The sequence below is a fragment of the Natator depressus genome, chromosome 7, assembly GCF_965152275.1.
Source record: "Natator depressus isolate rNatDep1 chromosome 7, rNatDep2.hap1, whole genome shotgun sequence".
Taxonomy (NCBI): Eukaryota; Metazoa; Chordata; order Testudines; family Cheloniidae; genus Natator; species Natator depressus.
In genome coordinates, this window is record NC_134240.1 from 49,001,296 (window position 1) to 49,022,899 (window position 21,604).

At 44.0% G+C, this 21,604-nt stretch overlaps 1 protein-coding gene across 2 annotated transcripts in view; it reads right to left on the reverse strand.

Annotated features, from left to right (window-relative positions):
• Window positions 1-21,604, reverse strand: part of RBM6 (RNA binding motif protein 6) — a 133,928-nt gene that overhangs the window by 83,894 nt on the left and 28,430 nt on the right. For both annotated transcript variants that reach the window (XM_074958358.1, XM_074958359.1), the window contains exon 6: window positions 863-936. In XM_074958358.1, the coding sequence (XP_074814459.1) occupies window positions 863-936 (74 nt within the window). The remainder of the gene's footprint in view (window positions 1-862; window positions 937-21,604) is intronic.

Here is a 21,604-nt window from a genome sequence, read left to right on the forward strand (position 1 = left end):
GTGCCCAACAGCAACAGACTCAATCAATCAGATCTGAATTACTGCTACAGTTGGGAGCTTATTCCGTGAGAGAAAGGCTAAGAATTTTTTTATATTTAGAGTTCAGAAACATCTAGGGTGACTAGACGTCCTGATATAATCAGGACCACCCCAATATTATGGGCTGTGTCTTATATGGGCAACTATACCCCACCCCTCTGATCTCTGAAAAATGTCCTGATTTTTCACACTTACTATCTGGTTACCCTAGAAACGTTCAGATTTACCAGGTGCAACTGTGCATAGGCCACCCTTGCAAATGCAACTCCAACTTGCCAAAGGACAACATGAATACAAAGAGAGACACATATATGAGGAATCCCCCCCACGCAGATGAGCCACATGGAAAAGTAGCAGGCAAGTAGCATTTGAACTCATCAGCACTGCATACCCGAGGCCTTGCCCATAGCGACGCGTGTTTGTGTCTAACTCAAACCCTGTGTACAAGGGACAGATACAATTACTGTGCACAGACAGGGCAGTGAGGAGTTTCACACTAGCAGAGCTCTTTCCAACTGTGAGTATAAACCCACAAAGGCAACAACCTGTACTGGGAATCTTTTTCATCTCCAAGCCTTTAAATCTAGCCAATCTGCAGGTGTGCTCAAGTTGAAACGGCAGAACATTCAGAGCCTCTTGGCTCTTTCACAGAGGCATTGCAAAGCCTTTTGTAAGTTTCTGGGAACACTAACATTTGAGCGGCAGTGTCGTGTAAAAATAAGAGCCGATCTTCTTTTGAACCATTTCAAAAATCACTGACTCTCCACCCGCCCCCAGCAAAACAATATTCTTCTAGCAGCATTCGACCGAAGTGTAAAGCAACCTGATTGGCTTCCATGCATCCGATGGCCTCTTCCAAGAGTGAAAACTCCACGCAGACATAGCCATAGTCGTAACCTGGGGACAGCATTTAAATACAGACGGGAGTCGTGTTAGTGTCTTGTAATACAGAAGAGCCACATTTAAACACCCAATTTCCCCTTCCCTCAATCACAAACCCTCCTACCACCACCCCAACCTCTCTGCAAAATAAAACACAGCAAATCAGTGGCTGACACTCGGGTGCTGTTTAGGTCCGTGGAGTTGAGCTCAAGTTTTGGTTAGACACAAAGATGCTCTAAGAAACTCCCATTTCCCCTTCTGAAACAAGACAAGTGTGAGACCCCCTCCTTAAAACAGGTAATAGTGTGAGCAATGCGCATTTTTAAAGAAAGACAGACAAGATACTGAGTCAGGTTTATAATAACTAGGAGGCGCAGGCTGCTCTGAAACAAACATTGATTAATCCACAACAATAACTTTAGTGCAAACCTGGCCAGCATGTACTCTGTTTTTCTGAGTGACTAGTATTGTAATCCTCAGGATGCCTCCAGGAAAGAGCTAAAGTGCATCCTTGGCCTACATTAACTTTTGCTCTTTAACAACTGCTTTTTGAGTCTCAAAGTCCTTTGCACTTTGAGCAAAGGCACAGAAGCAGGGCTGAAAATTCCAACCTTCTCTCACTGTGGCTTTTAAGCGAAGCCAGTGCATTTCCTAGGCATGTTTTGTACATTTCACAAAGGGAGGTGGGGGTGATTCAAAGTAAAAACACATCTTCATAGCACAAGAAATATAAAATGCCATTACTCCTTTTCTCTTTTCTGAAAAAGCCCTTGGTCAGGCGTGAGGGATTTTATTTTGTAGTCCAACTGTCTGTGCAGCAATGCAGATGTTTCATAAAAAGGGTAGGGTTAATGTTACTTGGTACAGAATTAAGGCAATTTCTATAACATTTCACCCATCCCTCTCCCCAAACAGTTCTTTCTGATGGATACCCTTGACCTGGAAGAAGTGCTTTGATCCCCTCTTCCTCCCATACTTTGTGGCTGACTGATCAGTAGGTTTGTGGAGAAAGCCCGTCTTTAGGCACTGTCTTGGTTGAGTGCTCCAGTTCCCACCCTCCCAAGAGCATCCTGCAGTGACTTTATCTCCAAACCAGCTACTATTCAAAAGGTCTCATTAAAACCATGAGTGATTAAGAGGAGAACATGCTGAACTAAAACAAAGAAAATGAACTGCATGACGCATATAGTCTGAAATTCTGCAAAAGCCAATGCACTTCCGCACCGTTCATTTCAGTACAGGCATGGTATTCCTTACCCTCACATCTCAAATGCTTACCCACTCCTCGGCTTTCCCAGTCCTTTCCTGGCCTGTGGTAGGGCAGTGTGCCAGAAACCCAGTATCTGGCATGGAGGGTCTCAGGTCATCCTCTCCCTTTGTCACCCTGGGCTCCCTCAGTTATACCTTTCAGATGACTTGGATACAGTACATTCCCTGCAAAGGTATTTATGTCCGTGTCCTTTTTCCTGGGAGATGCCAGTCTCTTAGGAAATGTCCAGAGTGCATTAGCCAAATCCATTCAGACTTATATTTGCTGCACTGGACATTTTTGGTTCCTGTATTTCTTGTATCATATTTGCAACATCAAAAGTTCTTTTGAAGTCGAAGCCACACAGTACAGTTGTCTCCTGACTCAACTTCACATCTTACTACCCAAATTTCACACTCACACACTCTGCACCTTGTTCTAGCCCAGCAACGCCGGGTTTGCATGTTTATTGTCCCAAGTATCAACCTGAATCCAGCTCCCTTTCTGCCTTGCATGTGAGCTTCAAAGAATAGGGCCTTGTGTATAGTCATATAATTCTCTTCCAAATCTCAGTTCTATTCTGTCAGTAATTAATATTTACTAGAGATTACCATCATCCATCATACTGTGCAAATGCAATTCAGATAAAAATTGCAGTTTGGGATTTAACTCGGTGAATGAAATCTAGGCTGGCACAGCACGAAAGCAGAATGGAACCAGTGTCGTACGCAATATATAGCACGCACCTGGAATTGCAGACATAAGATCAGGCACTAGAAGAGACACCCAAGGTGAGAGGAGGAACAGAAAACAAATTAAGCCAGATGTTCCTGGGGCATCAATTCTGTTCTGCAATGCCTCAGTCGCATCAGGGCACCTTGCAGGGGAAAAAGCAAGTTCTTTGCTCCTAAGAAGAGGCAGGGCTCTGAAAAGGAGAGTCACTAAGAAGAAGCATTGCTGCCCCTCACTGGGAAACTACTTTGCATTCAGAGCAGACTCTGGTTTAATTGTTCCCTGCATAGCGTTATGGCTTACGTGACACATTTTTTATCGTGTTCAAATCCAGAACCCCACAATCACACACACACACCTCTTTCAAAAAGGGCTGCAAGAATGGCATTTGCAAGCACTTAACCAAGTCCTGATTCAGCCTGTTGGAAAGTATTTCAGAGAGTTGCTGTAATCAGAGAGCCAAGACCAGGATGCCGGATGTCTAATCTGTATATGTATATAAAGTAGACTGTGTCTACTGACAGGAAGCAAGATTGCACTACGTTTACCTCATGTTTTTGCCTCCCTATTGGCCCAATCCTGATTCAAATTCCTGTAAAGCTAACGGGCGCTGCAGGTGCTCAGCACCTCTCTGGCTTTGGCCCCACACAACAGATCTGACTGAGACTAGGGGAAGGATGTCACAAACAGAAGTCCATGCCAGTGATAACAATGTAAAGAACTCCCAACATTTGGAAGAATGTATGCTGCAGAGATAAGAGCCATTTCAAACACACTAAATGGAGAAACTTAAAGAGGTAGATTGTGATCTCGAGAGAAGGAAAGTGGAAAACATACAAGTGTCCAGTAAAGCGGGACACAGGGGAGGGAAAACTCGGCAACTCTGGCAGAATTTTGATTCACCTGCTGTTAGCTCTCCCTCCCTCTTGCATCCTTGCGGTAAGAAAAAAAAAACAATGGGGAACTGAAAACAGCGTGGTGCAGCCCTAGGATGTCCAAGCTGTGCCCAGAGAAAGCTCCAGACCAGATGTTCAGTTTGCGAAAGGCCATGAGAACTGAAATCATGTCAGAAGCATTTGGGGTGATCCTCTACAAGTCACCCATGTGCAGAAGGTACTAAATTAGTCACAAAAAAGAACAGAGCAAGTAAAGTCAGGAGTGCGACGTTTCAGACTGCTAACAAAGATCAGCAAGGGAAAGGGCTGAGTTTTCTGTCTCTGCCCTGCCCCCAATATGATAGGCATGCTTAGTGTTATGAACTATGCCGAACAGCATTAGCATCTGACTAAGGAGACTGCCCCTGGCCAAAAGCACAATAAAATCAAATGCAGGAGCATCCTTTCTGACAAAGCCAGAAGAAAGGGTGCAGTGTGTTCCAGTCAATTTGCATAAATAGCTATAAGCTAGAAACACAGGCTGACAGGGATGCAACAAAGCTATGGGATTCCTTCCACGTCCCCTAGAAAGGCACCAATCAATTAGATCTGGTAATTGTCTGACTCTATACATTAACTGTTGTACCCAGAGCACCAAACTCAAAATGAAAACCCAAGATTCAGGGAGTGGAGACATTTTTTGAAGTGCTAAAATCAAAGATGGCCAATAAAAGTAGAGCAGCAGCACAGTCACAGCAGACCCATGCCATGGCCTGTTTGAACGTGAAAAAATTATGTTCACATCCAATAGTTTGTGTTAAGATCACATGATAAAATCCAAAGTTGTCTTGACTTGATCTTTCACCCACAGATTAGAACGAGGGGGAGGATGAAGCATTGTAAAGACCATCTTAGGTCTAGTCAGAAGGGAAGAGGGTAGTTCTAGGCTGCTATCACAGTAGCCGCTAATGGTTCATTTAAATATGAAGCAAGTTTTTTGGAATGCCTGGCTTTTCTCTCTACTGAAGAATTCTTCCCAGCACAGGGGCCTGGGGCAGGAGTTGAGCACCCCCACCCCCACCCCCACCCGGGAACTCTCGAAGTTGGTGCCTCTGGAGGCAAGGGATTTAGCTCAATTTCCCCAGCACCATTCTCTCATGGGAGAATTAGGGCCCAGGCAGGCGTGATCTCTTACTAGGAAGGACAGGCGCTCACGCTTGCCACCAATCTAGAACCCTATGGAATGAAAAAGCCCCAATGGGAGTGGCGGTGGGAGCAAGCCAGTGAAGGAATCCATGCAGCAGGAGTTTGGGATCAGGGAGTCATGACTAAGGAATAGTCTCCTCCAATACCAAAGGAAACCCCAATCGCCTAGAAATCTTAATTCAAACTTTTAAATACACTTCAGAAAAACTTGTCCACTAAAGTGAGGATAAAAGGTTAGGCAAAAGTTTGACACTAAATTTCCAAGTGACAAAAGCTTCTTCTGAATTTGTAATAGTCATTTGGCAAGAAAACTGCTTGCACAGGCATTAAAGCATGCCATTTAATTTTTTAAATCAGCAAATTTTACTAAGTATGCAGATATATACCAGAAAGTACTATTAACTTTAGCCATTGAAATAACTCATTAACATTGTAAAAGTACTACTTAACCTTCATACAGACCACTGAATCCATTCCACCTTCTAGACTTACAGACAGGAGATGTTTGGCTCTCAAACATAAGATGAAACCATTCCTCAACATCTGCAATGCTAGAAATAAATATCTAATACAGTGCACAAGATTGAGCTCTAATCCTTTAATCTTCCATTGGTTTATTGGATATTATGGATGAGTTCTGGGTTTAGCGATATTTTAGTACCTTTCTTTGAATTCTCATTTTTATATCTTTGGGTCCACAGAATTCAGTAAAGCTTATTAAACAAATTTCTTGAAGTCATATCTGTTTAAGAGTGACACATGAAAACTTCCAGTGTCTATTTGGCATATCACTAACTATAGTGTTAAAGACACAATCCTCTAATTTGGTCAAAATTTAGATTTATGATCTTTATGAAATTTAAGATTAATCATTTTTTTTAATTTCAACCAAACTGTTTCAAAACTCAAATATTTGGAGAATTTGAAAGTGAAATGGACTATGATGAGAGTGAAACTGAATTCGCTGATTCTCAGTGTCAACTAAAATAGACAAAGTAAGCCAGGGTATGTAGTGAAGAGTAAATTGGAATTTTAAAATGTTTTAGGCTTTAATAACCCAAGATGTTATCTGTAATGTAGGTAAGGAAATTTATCTCAAGTACATCTTAAATTGAGTCTCCCCTTTAACCATCTCAGATTATTCCTTACATGATATAGATGACATTTGCAAAGAAAAAATCATGCTATTTCGAACTTTAAATCCACTATAAAGAGCATCGTAGAAAGATAGGAGTGAAAAGAGATTTTTTTAGAATAAACCCCCTGTTTGTCCCAATGATTAGAAAACTGCCTTGATTAACATTGGCACAAATACTTAAAAACAGTGTAAGTTAGTTGTGAAGTAGTAACTAGAGAAGTAACAAGAGGCATTTTTGATGGCCTCAAATTTTGGATCAATTTTACTAAAACCTGCTTCATTTTAGTCAAGTATGACGAGCTACCAAAATGTGACACTGCCTCCTCCCTCAGCAGCCTTATTTCCAAAGTTGAACTAGAGACCTTCCAAAGCGAGACTGCCAATAGCCTCAGGGCATGTCCAGACTAGAAGAAATGGCCAGGTTTTAATGTGTTAGCCCACAGCAGATGCATTTTAACTAGCAAATTAAACCCCATTTTACACCTAGTGTAGACTGGAAAAGTAGTGGTTTTAAAAGAGTTAACACTGACCACAACGTTATCAACTCTAGGCACTAAGTTGTATTTAACATCATGTAAATTTTTCAAAAGCATCTAAATCCCATTGTCCATTTATGCCAGAAGGAAGACACTGGATGTGGTTTAACTTTATTCTTAAATGTCTGGGAGTAGCTGGCAGATAAAAGTGTACAGTGCAGGTAATCCCATAATCCTTTCAATATATACCCTGGGGGCTTCCGTTGGCCCCCCACCTTACCCATCCTGGGACCTCACCATCCCCCCCATCGAATGTGGGTTAAGGGGGACTATGGGGGGGAGAGTTGGTTCCCTGCCGTACCAGTCATAGGAGCCCTGAACTCCCGTTTCTGCTCCTTTAAAGAATATCTCCTTTAAATGTTTTACCAATCCATGTATCTGGTCACTGTATCCCTAGAGAGTACCTGCACTGGACATCCGCCACGTTTAAATTACAGGTTGCAACTTCATAGCCTATTTCCTTTTCATGTTTGCCCCAACAAAGCCCCCGCGAACCTGCTGTCAGGAAGGCAAAAAACCCTCCACTTCACCTCGGCCAATCTGGAGTTGAGGGAAAAATTCCTTCCCAGCCCCCCCGAGGAAGAAGCAACTAAGGCAATGCCCACAGCAGATGCTGACAATACCCAGTATCTCGCCACTAGCGTAGTAGCTCCTTCGCTTAGTCCAGGTAAAAGAGGACTTTTCCAGCACTGGCATGCACCTATACAATCTCCCTTCTGCTGGTCCCTGGTGGATGAGGGGGATAGGTCTGAGTCCCCACACTAACCTGCTCTGCAGCAGAAAGTCACATCCTGGCTCTCTAGCCCGTGAAGGGAACACATATTTTCCAGTAAGCCAGACCAAGGCCATCACCACTTAGTGTGTGGTAAGGTTATTGTCCAACTATGCCAGAAGGAGGACAGGAGACACTGGATGTGGTTTAATTAGACCTCAATTTTATTCATAAACATCTGGGAGTAGCTGGTAGAAAAAAGTGTACAGTGCAGATAATTCCATAATCATTTCAATATATACTTAAGGGGCTTCCGTCAGCCCTCCTCCTTATCCACCCTCGTCCCCAGCCAACCCGCTGCTGGGACTTCACCATCCCCCTCCCCTCGAATGAAGGGTAGGGGGGCTACACAGGAAGGGGGTTCGCTCCCTGCCGTACCAGTCATAGGAGCCCCACACTCCCATTTCTGCTCCTTTAAAGAATACCTCCTTTAAATCCTTTACCAATCCATTTTATCTGATCACTGTATCCCTTTCCTACAGAGTACCTGCACTGGACATCTGCCACAAGGAGACACCAGCAATTAGCTTGACTGCCTCCCCTGAACACCTAGCTGGGTTCCCAGACATCTCCTAATGCCCTCTTTAATATCAGCCAAAAATATGTCAGCTCCCAAATCTGACAGGTGGACCCCATCCTCCCTGAATAATTCTGGTGCCCTGTATGCTATGGCTGGGTGCGAAATTACCAACCCCCCTATGCCAGCCATGAATTTGGCCACCTCCCTATTCACATACCTCCTAGCCTTGTCGACCCGGGGGGGCTTCAAAGCTCCATCCCACACCCTGCGTTGCAGCATGTCCGACCACACCATTTTTACTCCTGGGAAAAGTTCAAGGATCTGCCCCAAGTCCCTCTTAGCTCTGATCATTAGGTCTACCCCTTTACACATTCCCAAATCATTTTCCCCAAGGTGAACCACAATTATATCTGGAGCCTGCCCATGGGCCCCCAAAGTGTGCAGAAGGGGCATCAGCTGGTCCCATAACATGCCCCTCCTCCCATGCCAGCTCAGGACTGCTTCACCACTGAGGCCCAGCTGCGGACCTCCAGCCAAACTGGAAGTCCGCCTATGCGCCCAATCAACAATACTGTGCCCGCAGATCCAGACCACCGTCTGCCTGGCCCGTCCACCAGCATCTGGAATGAGAACACAATGGAAAATTAACACTGATTCCCACATGGGGTCTCATGTACATTCTGTACACTTCAGAATGAAAATGCCCAATTGCCTGAATTGCCCTATCCCCAGACCCAGCTGGGCCACTGCCGCTGCTGCCCCGATCCTGAATGAGCGAGAACTAAAATCATGTGCTAGGAGCCTCAACCCCACATGTCCAGGTAAAAGAGGGCTTTTCCTGCACCAGCATGGACCTAATACAGTCCCCCGCTCTCTTCATGCTGACCTGGCCTGCAGCAGAAAGTCACTCTAGCCCTTAGAGGGGCACACATCTTTTCCAAGAAGCCAACCAACAGCCCTCACTGCTTAATCTGCAATGAGGTCACTTTCAGCACTAACTTAGGCACTTACAAGCCAACGCCCCATTGACTGTCAATGGGACTTAAGTTTTCTTTTCAAAACTGACTTTGATACCTTGGAGCCTAGCTGCTTTTACAAATTTCTACCAGTCACAACTTAAAACACAGACTTTTTTGTAATAATCTAAACATCCTCTAAAACAATGCTTTGGAAATGACAAAAACAAACTTAAAAACCACTCCAGAAATCTGGATTTCTAACATAGGACACACACTGTCAGCATAAGTCACGCAACACAGAAACTCAGATTCTCAGCCAGTCTGTTAGTTTTGGATGCACCTTCTAAAGACTCTCCTTGCCTCAGACATTGCCAGTATATAAGACGCAGCACGCAACAAGATGGTTAAAGTTTAGGTCGCAACTTTATTAGCTAAGAAACAGCAACATAGAAGATGTAAGAAACAGTGCTCCCAGCCCAAACCAGCCAGTAGCTAATGGTCCAGCCTGGCTCTCAAACGCTGATCATCCAGGCATCCCATACACTCAAGGGGAGGCGAAGGATTCAGTCCAGTATCTAGTTTGGGAGTGGCTGGGTCCTTACACATACTGAATCTATTTCCCCATGTTAAGTATCCTCACACCTTCTTGTTGTCAACTGTCTGAATGGGCCATCTTGATTATCACTACAAAAGTTTTTCTCTCTCCTGCTGATAGCAGCTCATCTTAATTACAGGTTTCAGAGTAGCAGCCGTGTTAGTCTGTATTCGCAAAAAGAAAAGGAGTACTAGTGGCACCTTAGAGACTAACCAATTTATTTGAGCATCAGCTTTCGTGAGCTACAGCATCCGATGAAGTGAGCTGTAGCTCACGAAAGCTTATGCTCAAATAAATTGGTTAGTCTCTTTAAGGTGCCACTAGTACTCCTTTTCTTTTTGCTTAATTAATTAGCCGCTTACAGTTTGTATGGCAACTTCCACCTTCTCTGTATGTATGTATATATCTTCTTACTATATGTTCCATTCTATGCATCCAATGAAGTGGGCTGTAGCCCACGAAAGCTTATGCTCTAATAAATTTGTTAGTCTCTAAGGTGCCACAAGTACTCCTGTTCTTTCTATATAAGAAAAAGTCCCAAAAAATGGGACTGTCCCTTTAAAAACGGGACATCTGGTCACCCTACACTTATACATCCCCGGATCACATCAGCCCTTTCTGCCAGAGCATCGCACTGGGAGCTGATGTTCAGTTACATGTCTGCTATGACCCCTAAACCCTTTCCAGAGTCCCTGCTTTCCAGGCTACAGTCCCTGTTCTGTAGAGATGGGCTGCATTCCTCAGTCCAGATGTCTGAGCTTGGATTTGGCTGTAGTAAAGACGACATAGCACACAAATGTATGGTTAAAGCACACGCCGCAACTTTATTATTAAACATCAGCGTCAGAGGGGTTAAGAAACACCACCCCTTACCAAATGTCCAGCACTAATAGTCCAGCGCAGCTCCCAATTATTGCTTTCCACAACAGCTCCCATCCCTGTACCCAGGTTTGGCATCTGGAAACCGGCCCCTGTTATCAGCTGCCTGCTGCAGGGCACGTCAGCAATAAGCATGGATTTTCCTCACTTTCCCCCCTGCCCACAGAGTGGAAAGAAAATGCCCAATCCACCCTTTTAGGTTTGCCAAAAATATGTCTAAGCTCTCGGCAGACAGCTCCACACCATCTTTCCTGTATATGTTAGGGCCCACATAGCAAATCTCCCGATGGGTGATCAAGCCCCCCATTTCCTGAAGGAACTTTGCTACCTCCCTATTCACACTCTTCCTGGCCCACTCAATCCCAGTGATTTTGGTGGCTCCTGGCCAAATCTGCTTCTGCAGCATCTCGGACCACACCAGCTTAACCTACCTCAACAATGAGAAGCATGTCCCTTTTTATCTTGAGTACTAAGCTAACAACAGTGGCTGTCACTAGGCCATTTTCACCAAGATGCACAATAAGAACCTGCAGTGGGCAAGAGTGAGCTGCTAAAGAACGCAAGAGTGGCATTAGCTGGTCCCACAGTATGCCTTCCCTGCCATGCCAGAACACATGAATGGCTTCACGTCCGAAGCCCAACTGGGAACCATTTCGACTGCTGGTGGCCCGCTTGTGGGCCCAATGAATAACACTGCGGCTGATTATCCAAACGTCAGGCCGAGATGCTCCATCATTCCCTGCAAGGATAACAAAAATACCACCATATTTAACGGGACAACAGTTCTATCCTTCCCTTCCTGAAGGCAGCATCCCCCAGCCTGAGGGCGGTGGTTGCAGTCTGACTGCCAATGGCCTATAGACTGAATTGCAGATGCATTGCAACCTAACGCGGCCTCAGAAGCAGCTGCCCCTCTTCCAAAAGAGAGGGAATCACAGACACCTAGTTTTCAGCCCAGAAATATAATCCCCATTTTAGCACCAGAGGGAAATGGAATCTGGTCAAGTACTTCACGTCTCCATGAATAAACTAATGGCTCCCACAGGATAGCTGGAAAGCCTGGAATACACACAAGGAAAGCAAATCCTTTCGTCATCACATTCCCTTAAAGTCTGGGATCCTCTGCCAGCCCCATCAATTTGGAGTCAGCACCACAGATTCCAGGCCCCAATGGAGGTCATTCCAGACCAGACACATAACTGAACTATCATTAGCAGGCACTGTTAGGATCTCACTTGCCCAAAGGCACCCAAAAAAGGCAGCCACGAATGACACGTTGAAGAAAACAGCTTTGCAACGACTAGCACATGCGCTTGGGAAGGCCTGAACCAGGTCAAAAGAATCTGAATCATGTGACACCTGAAATCTTCAATCGCAACCAACCTTTAAGATGCCTCTGAAACACAAATCCCCAGGCAATAATCAAGGAATCCTGCAAGCACCACGAGATCACCCATTGTGATGAGACTGTGCAAGAGCAAGGGGGATGTTAGGAACAGATTCCGTAGGCAGTCACCTAATTTTAGGGGCAGCTCCTGCCTGATTTTCCCATCAGTCAGACAGGGGAAGTGGAATGTCTGCCCCTTTAAGGACATCGTGAATATTACCAGGAGCTGCCACACTAAGGTGACTGGACCAGCCCAGCTGCCCCTTCCACAATAGCCAGGCAGGGAAGTGGAGGTATCTGATCCTTTCACTGTATCCTTGCACACTGCTGGGGTGGCAGAGCAGCTGCTGCCCTGGGCAACCATGACAGTGCTGCTCCAGCTCAGCCCGACTGCCATCTCCCCACCAGCTGGGACATCACTGGAGGGTCAGGAGGATGGTAGTTTGCATCCTAAGAGCCAAGCTCCCTCTCCTCCAATCTGTGGAAGAGGAAAGCCTACAATGGACCAACAGCTTTGTGATCTGTACTTGCTGAAGCTCCAGTATGGGTAACACTCAAACACAGAACCCGGCAACTCCTAAAATTCAAACTTTGTTAAATCCACTTTGTACGTCCCAAATACCTTTGGAGCTATAGATTTTTCTACCAATCCAAGAGCAGCTTACTCAAGGACTGTGATACCTGGACCCGGTCTCAGTTGCCTGAGGCATGTCGTCACCAAGTCCATGCAGATGAAGATGAAATTCCCCAGTCACACTCATCCTGAATAGGATTGGAGACCACCTGTTGCTTTTGTCCCCTAGATCAGAGGGGAAAAGGGTGACGAAACTTCCCTGCTGTTATTCCAGACGTCAAGGCCACAATCCACAAGGAAGGCCTCACTAAGGCATCTCAGAACCAGAGATCTGAGTCAGAGGATGTCCAGAAAGTCAAGCGGCACCTTCTTCACCAGAGCGACAGGCCCAGCCACACTCCCACTCTATACTGCATTCTTCCCCCTCTTGGGTATCTTCAGCAAGGCACCAAATGAAATGGCAGCTAATGGCACCTCTGCAAGGCCCATGAACTGGTCAATCCCAGCTGTGGGGGACAAACGGGCAGGGGGGAAAGGCCACCACACTGATTTAGCAAAACGAATCCACAACAAACAAACAGATCACCACATTTTAGAGCCAACTCTCTCACTAGATTAAAGAGGACAAGAGCACTCAACATTGCTTCCAGCTCATTTTACTCCTCACCACATGCAACTGTATTTAATGAGCTGGATAAGCAGAATTCAATAACCACATCAGCAAACTGGTTGTTCATGTTATCTGTAATCTACCAAGAACATATAAGTGCTTAGGTCTATCAAACGGTTAAAGCTAAACAAATTACGACAAATATACCTGTCACCTTAATGTCCTCCAAGTGCCTAGGCTCTGCATCACACTTCAGTCTCACTCAGACCTCAGCAATACTAATTACAAAAGGGGGAACTGAGAACGAAGTAGCACCCCTCATTCTAAATTTATTTTAAATTTACACATTAGACCCCGGAGGTTAATGCAGCTCTTCACAGTCATATGCTTATAGTCCAAAAATAATCATAATCTATTACAGCTGTATGGTTAAGCTTTTCAAGGGAGTCTAAGGAATTTAGGCACCATTTGGTATTTTTGAAAATATCCAGCCATAAACTGGACTGAAATGCTTTTAACAAATGGTAAGACAGAGTAACAGCAGCAGCGGAACATGTACATAGACAAGCAAAGACATTTTAATTTTCATTATTTGAGCCACAAGGCTTTGTAAATTCCAAATCTACAACTTTGTCTACACACAAAGTTGCATCAGTTTAACTACAGGTTTCAAGCCAATTTAATTAAACTGGTGGAAGTGTGTGTATGGCGACTCACAGTACCTGTAATTTGCAGATGCTAGCTAAACCAATAGAAGTGAGGGTTCAACTGCTATAGGTGTCCATACAAGGGTTTGCACCAGCTTAACTTTATTTTAAACACATTTAATTTAAACCAGTGCAACCTGTATGTAGGCAAACCCTGAGTTTAAACTTCTGTAGCAAGGTCAACTCTTGCTGGGGAAACAGAGAACCCTGAACTTGCTCTTTACCACGTAGTAAAATAGGAATTCTAACATTTAACTCTTTGGTTTCAAAGCATATTTGTAAGTTATATATTCTGCTAACAGTTAGGGATCTTAAAATGTGGATTTGGAGGCAAGTTAGACACATTTAACTTCAACTGTATCCTAATATAACTTTTCAGTTAAAAAAAAATTTCTGGCCAATACACTGAACTAAAAAATAAAAGTGCTAATTAAAAACTTCCTCTTATTCTGCTGTCATCTAGATACCAGTACGAGAACAGTTACAGCAGGTTATAATTTCAACAATTCTACACCAGTATTTTACACAGTGAGCAGATTTTTCTGAAAACACAGATCTGTCACAGGATCATATTAGCATTACCAGTGCAAACAGTCAGTGGTTTGAGGCATTTGGGAATGGACGAACTTAAACCAACAATACTAACATAGCGTGTGCCTGGGAGTGAAGAGGCTGGTATGGTAGAGAGAAGATCAGGACAAAAAATACTGAAGGTACCTGAAGAAAAAACTGAGTTTTTAGAAGAAGTCTTCAATAAATCCTAATTTTATATTACCTTTGATATAGCAACACTTCAGGCAGATATTTGTACTGATGCAGAGAAACCTCCCAGACCAATGGACCACCATAACAAGCTATTTTATTTTGTTAACTTTTTTCTCTCCCTCCCTCCAAAAAACAACTTTTAGAAGTATTGCATTAGACTTCATGAACATAAATTCAGACAGGATCAACTCCTGCTGTGATGAGTTCTGCATAAATATGCAGGAGTTCAAAACACTATTGTTACTGGAAGAGATGCACAAGAGTATGCACTTAAGACTATGTAAATGGCAGCATTGCCTGACCCACTAAGTTCACTTACTATATAACTGAGGAAATAAATTCTGTGCTCCTAATCTTTGCTAAGATATAATACACTCTGTGTAAATAATGTCTACACAAATTAATTTTTTTCCCATCCTCCACGTTAAAGTTTTCTTCCCGCAGAGGGTTCAGGTGACGTGATGATACATTAAAGGGGATTTGATAAGCTAAAACAAAAAAACAAACATTTGGCACATAATCCTAACCACCAGGATAAAGTTCTGAATTTAAGACCTACCTGGCCCCTGGCCTTTGCAGGTCCTGAAGTCCAATCCCACGGCAGATAATCAGCTCCTAACACTAATGCACAATGATCTCACATTTATCATGGGGCAACCCCATACCAACTCATCCCAGATGAACTTATTTATGCAGTACATGGGACGCCCAATTATAAACACAATATTGCAACGCTCATACATTTTATTTTTAAATAGTAAAATAAACTGGTTAAAAAAAACATAAAACCATTAAATATTGTGAAACATATCAAACCATCTTTTACCCAAACCACACCAATTCTAACAGGGAATCACTAGTATAGTACATGCTGAAATGTCAGCAGCTGATGATTCTTGGTGGGACTGGAATTCAGAATATACAGGAAAAAAGTTCTTAGCATTTGATGTAATTCTGGGTTTATATGAATTTCTCTGCTAAACCTGTGTGCTATATAAGTCATATGTAAATAAGATAGACTTCTTTAAAGCCATGAAGAGTTGGATGGAAGGGCAGGGGCAGAAAAGATTGTTTCCTGGTATTGGATGATAGGTTATAACATAAACCTTGTCCAAAACCTAAAAACTGAGATGTTGCTCCCTAGTTCCCTCCATACACCCCCTTTGCTCCTCTCCCAATCCTTTCTCTTTCTATTCCTTTGCCTTCTTTTCTGTTCTCCCCTTATTTTGGAGGAAAGGAAAATCAATAAAATATAAAAAAGTAAATAAACCAGGTCCTATTCCCCAACCACTGTAGACTGAGAATACAAAACCACAAACTCTTGGCAAGGTAAAAATCTACCACTTTATTAATGATAAATAACTTACTGCCCCCTCTGTACTGAAAGGGTAGCACCACACACACTCAAAATACAACAAACAACAATGCTGCACCAACAGAAAGGCACTGATGCCAAAAGAGATACCAAAAACTTTTAGAAATATGAAGGCAAACATAACATATCATACAGATTAAAACAATTTTATCCTTAAACTACAGCCAGCGCATCCTCTGAGAGAGGGCATGCAGAAATGACCCAGTCCAAAGAGGCAAGAGGGGTTGACCCCTCTCGCCCCTTCACTGGAGAAGCCCCAACCCCTTCAGCCTAGAGGGACTAAAACAGTCAAAGCTGCTAAGTACCCTGAAAGGGACAACACTTCTCCTTGCTGTGAAGGGTCACAGCCTAAAGACTTGATCCCGTGGGAGGGGAAAAAAGCCACAATATTGAAAGGTTGTACGTTTCAGCTTTATTAAGGACAAAATATTACAACAGTATATACACAGAATATCCCAGATTCTAATAAAGAGCAGGGACCATGAATAAAAAATTCCATAAGAGGGTTGGAAGCTGCTTATGAGGCAAAGTGGGGGCAGAACAGGAGCCCTGAATTAAAATGCTACTAAACACTTTATCATCTCATACTTATCAAACGATCTGTGATGGGGATTTTTACTAACTCATGTAGGAAAGAAACTAATTCAATAAGAAATGTTAACGCAGGCAGACTGCTGACTCATGAAGGGAATACGAAGTTTCAGATTTTGTGCTGGGGAGGTGAAAAGGTTGAGCACAGCTGTATTCCAAAAACGTGTCCCAAAAAGCTGTGACAGTGTTTTATGGACAGCCTTGTCTGCTGCTGCATTTCAGGGTTGTTGTATAAATCGTTCTCTGTAGCAGGGCTAATCAGTTAGTCAAGTACCTCTGCACAGAGTCTATCAACAATCCATTGCCTACCTCCCAGACACCTCCCTGGGTGAGGATAAAGTGCCAGGGAATGCCTTCTACTGGAAAGAGGTGGACTACTACAGCAGACTTGTCAAAAGCCAATTGTCCATCCAGCTGGAAGGACCAACAAGAGCCAGTGTCACCGTTCAGCAAGGACCAATGCTTTGGTCCTGGCCACTCTAGCTGGCTACAAACAAGATTCAATTGCTTCTCGTAGGCTGGCATTGAAAATACCTTCCCCGATCTCTGACAGGTGAACACCATCTGGGCTGAACAGCTCCGGGGAAGAATACATAATCTGGTCATGCCTTAAAACTGAGATCCCAAACATGCTGCAAAATTTGGAGAGTTCCTTAATAATCATCTTCCTGGACTTCTCTACAACTCCTGGGGGTTTGTCTAACACTGGCCATGTCCTAGGCAGTAGAGTGGACCACACAATCTTTGTCTTGGGAAACATTGAACACAACGTTGTAAGGTCATTTTTCATGCTCTTGATTAAGCCCAGCCTTGATTGGTGAGCCAAGTCATTTTCCCCTAAGTGTATAATTATCACATCAGGCAAAACACCCCTCTGCACAACAGACTGTATTAGAGACAACAACTCATCCCATAGCATGTCCTTCGTACCCAACCACGATACATGAGCCCTGATGGGGTCTATCCCTAATCGTGCTCCATATGGATGGCACCAACCCCTCTTCCACAGTGAGGTCACCACTGTGTGGCCACAAATCCACACTTCCAGAGGATTAGCCTGAGGGGGTCGAGTCACTCCTGAAAGGAAACAACAAAAGGCTTCAGTTTAGTATGATCCTGCCCCCCACCTCCTCCCAAACAATCCCCACTACCCAGACCATCATCTTGCCTTGCGATGCTATGTAGGGTATGTGAGCTTGCAAATATGGGTATTGTGGGGCTAGCAGAGCCTTTGAGAGGTGGTGGGACAGGAAAGTGCAGCAATGCCTTGCGCAATTTCACCAGCACCGGCAGGCTGTGATGATGGAAGGCAGCAGTCTAAGGAAGCTGCCAAGTCCCTCCAGCTACAATCATGGTTGCTATGAGGGATCTGGGATTAGGTTATATTGGAAAAGAGTACGCCAAAGTGAAGGGACAACAAAGCCCTCAGGACATAACAAGCAAGAGCTCTACTTTAATGTAGAGAGAGACCACTCTCCCTTAGCATGCTCCCTGGATGAGGAAAATGGAGAGCTTATGACCCAACGTGGGGATGCTCAGTCCAAGAGAGAAATATATAAAATCCCCACTGACAAGGTGTTAACTACTAGACCTACCATGAGCTCTTACCAAGTGAATAAGCCTTACATACAGAACACAATTTTAAATTTTGACAGACATCTACTGAAATATTTCTGACGCTAACCATCCACTGCTCTGATATACGGGATAGACTGCACCAGGAAGAATCCCCTTTTTAGTTTGCCTGTGGAGCCTACAAATTGAAATGTAAATGGGATGCCAATGTGGCAAAGCTTAGCCAGAATGAGTGTGAAGTTAAATTCCTGGGTCAAGTACCAGGAAGAACTGCGTTAAACAACTGGTGTGGAATGGAGCCAAGGACACGGCGGCAGTGCACTGTACTGTCCACCTGCCAGGCCATTTCTGCAGGGCTATGGAGATCAAACACAAATTGGCGTGCTTGATTCCAGGGAAGGAAAGCGGCTACGTTAATATCACTCCCTTGCTGACTGGACTACAGAGCAGTACTCAAGGGACACAAACAAGGGAAAGAGCTGCAAAAGTCACTAAAAATGAGACAAAAGGGTTAAAGAGGGAAAGGATTCAGCGCCTATGAAAAAAGGTAATGGGAAATGGTCTTTGGTGCTGATGGCACTCATCAAAACCAAAAATTATTCCAAAAATATTAAAATAAAATAGAACAGCTGCTATTAACAAGCAGCTTCTAAAAGAGGTCATGCACATTGTAAGGTAATACCATTAATTCCCTACACAGCACTATTGTTATTGGCCAATACAAATTTCCTATCCTCCACAATTGGACACTTGCACTCAACTGGTCCCTCTTCCTCCTCCTACTGGCAGGGATGACATCTCTCTAGTCTCCCCCCTGCTCTGAAGACTAAGATCATGCCTCTGGTATGGCACAAGTGTCCCCTCCATCCCCCCCAGCTCTGGTGCTCAGTCCTTCCATGACACCCTTGTCCAGTTCTTGCATCACAAATACACAGGGGCCCTTAGGATCATAGGTCTGCCACAGCAGTGCCTGTCCTCAGATACATTTCTGGGATGCTCCCTACCTCTAATACAAATCTAGTCAGCCCCGCTCCCTGCACCCAAGTCAGCCCTGTATTACTACCCAATTAAAAAGGTATTCCCAGCTCTCACTATACAGTGCCCTCAGGAACTTCCCTTCACTTCATCTTTCCACAAGCTCTCAAAGGAAACATTTATAGGATCTCCTTGATAAAAAAAAAAGGGTGGAATTCATTCAAACCCCAAGTCTCCCTGCTTCCCAACATTTCTACGCAGAAATCATTTAAAATGTACTTAAATAGACTGCTGTAGACCTCACTTCTCCCTCTACCAATACTACCTCCACCCTGGCTCACCTGATCCCTCCAGCTCCGCTTCATGGGACTCCTCTCTGGGCGCTCCGTTCTCCACCTCGGCCAATGTGTCCATCCTCCGCAAGGGTCTCCCAGCCCGGGAGGAACTCCTCTTGGCTCCCCAGATGCGCTCGTAGAGTAAGCTGGCACATCCTCACAGGTCTACCAGCAACCTCTCCTTGAAGCTCATTTCCCCTAAACAGCTTCCCCAACCGTCGGTACCAACCCTAGCACGAATCTCAGTTGAAAAACAGACCCTTCCAAGCTCTTTCCACCTCAGAGAGTTTCCAGAGGAACAATTCACTTGAACAGAAGGCTGAGGATGGTGGAGTATAGCCCACCTCATGCTCTCATTCATAACTTTGGTTTGTCTTTGTATTTGGCAAATACTGGTGCAGTGTTTCTTAAAGTAACATGACTCATAATAGGCAGCCAAAGGCCCTCCAAAATAAAGACAGCTCCTCACCCTCTGGTGGGCAGGGCATACATACAGTGATCCTGAATGTTCTGTGCACACTGGACACACAAGATCATTTCTCAGTCTCTTTGTTTTATGTTTAAACCCTACCTAGAAAAATAGAAATAAAGATTGAAGAAAAAAGTTTGGAGGAGCTATGTCTGGGTTTTAAAGTACAAGCAAGTTTATAAAGTGAAGAGTTGTGTTCATGTGAGATCCCTTGAAGAGCTTCAAACTTTTCTGGCAGTGGCAGCATCATGTCAAATTTACAGGAAGTAACATGGGAAGAAGCGAAGCACATGACAAAACTGGTCCAGTGGCATTTCACACATGATTAAAAGCTCCACCACATACAACACACAAAGTTAAGTGTCCTTGAAAACCTTGACCCCTGCTGGGCCACTGGAGATCAAGTTATTCTGAATGGAGAAAAGGGAGCTATTAGTCAATTACATAACCACTTCTCACAAGGCTATTCATAAGCAAATCACTAATATCTACCAAAAAGGTAGCTCATCTTTCACTCTGACTGGGAATGCATACGTATCAGAACAAGAAGAAGGGGTTACAGAGCAAAATGGCTTCTAACTCTTGAGAAAACACTATAGACACCATTCTCAAGACATTAATTGAGCTGGCAACTGATACCCTCCAAAAAGGTACAGCCAGAGGAAGAGACAACAATCTAAACTATTAATGTACTTATTTTTGATAACACTATCACACATGATTATGGTGGGGGGGATACAAAAAAACACAAAAACAAACCTGTCCGAACAAATTTTCTTGGTACCTCTAACATGTAGGTACACGCATTAGCCCAAAAGTTAGAGGTCCAACTTAAACCACGTAAACATATGGAAGCTCATAAGGTAGAACATATTTGGTCTGAATATTAGACGTCTAACACAAATCTGTGAACGTCCTGGGTGTTTGGGTTAAAGCCAGGTGAACTCATAATACAGTAGTTAAGCCAGTTCTCTTGATTAGTTTCTCTACTTTTTTTTAAATCCAGATAATTGTTTTACTGTTTGTATGCCTCTTAGGCCAAACTGTCTAAAGGGTAGATAGCCCATATGCACATCAAAATCACACACCATTGTGTCAGAAACAGTACTGAAAGCTCAGCAAGTGCAGAGATCAAAATGTTTTTCCCTTAATGCACATGCATCATCGTTAAAAATGCATCTTTATAGGCTTATATAAATTAATCAAGCTACTAATCTCAGAGAAAGACTAACTACTGTAAAACACATTTTGTCAAATTAGTCTTGAAAAAAGTCACACAGCAAGGCTCAGCGTAATAAAATAAGACTAGGGCCCTAACAAATTCACGGCCATGAAAAACGCGTCCCGGACCATGAAATCTGGTCTCCCCCTGTGAAATCTGGTCTTGTTTGCTTTTACCCTATACTATACAGATTTCACGGGGGAGAGCAGTGTTTCTTAAACTGGGGGTCTTGACCCAAAAGGGAGTTGCAGGGGGGTCACAGTATTGCCACCCTGACTTCTGTGCTGCCTTCAGAACTGGGCAGCCGGAGAGCAGCGGCTGTTGGCCAGGCACCCAGCTCTGAAGACAGCGCCCCGCCAGCAGCAGTGCAGAAATAAGGGTGGCAATACCATACCATCACAACCTTACTTCTGTGCTGCTGCCTTCAGAGCTGGGCGGCCGAAGAGTGGCAGCTGCTGACTGAGGGCCCAACTCTGCAGGCAGCAGCCCAGAAGTAAAGGTAGCAGTACCACAACCCCCACAACAACATCATCACAAATCCCCTCCATACACACACAAAACTCCTTTTCGAGTCAGGACCCCTACAATTACAACACCATAAAATTTCAGATTTAAATAGCTGAAGTCATGGAAATTT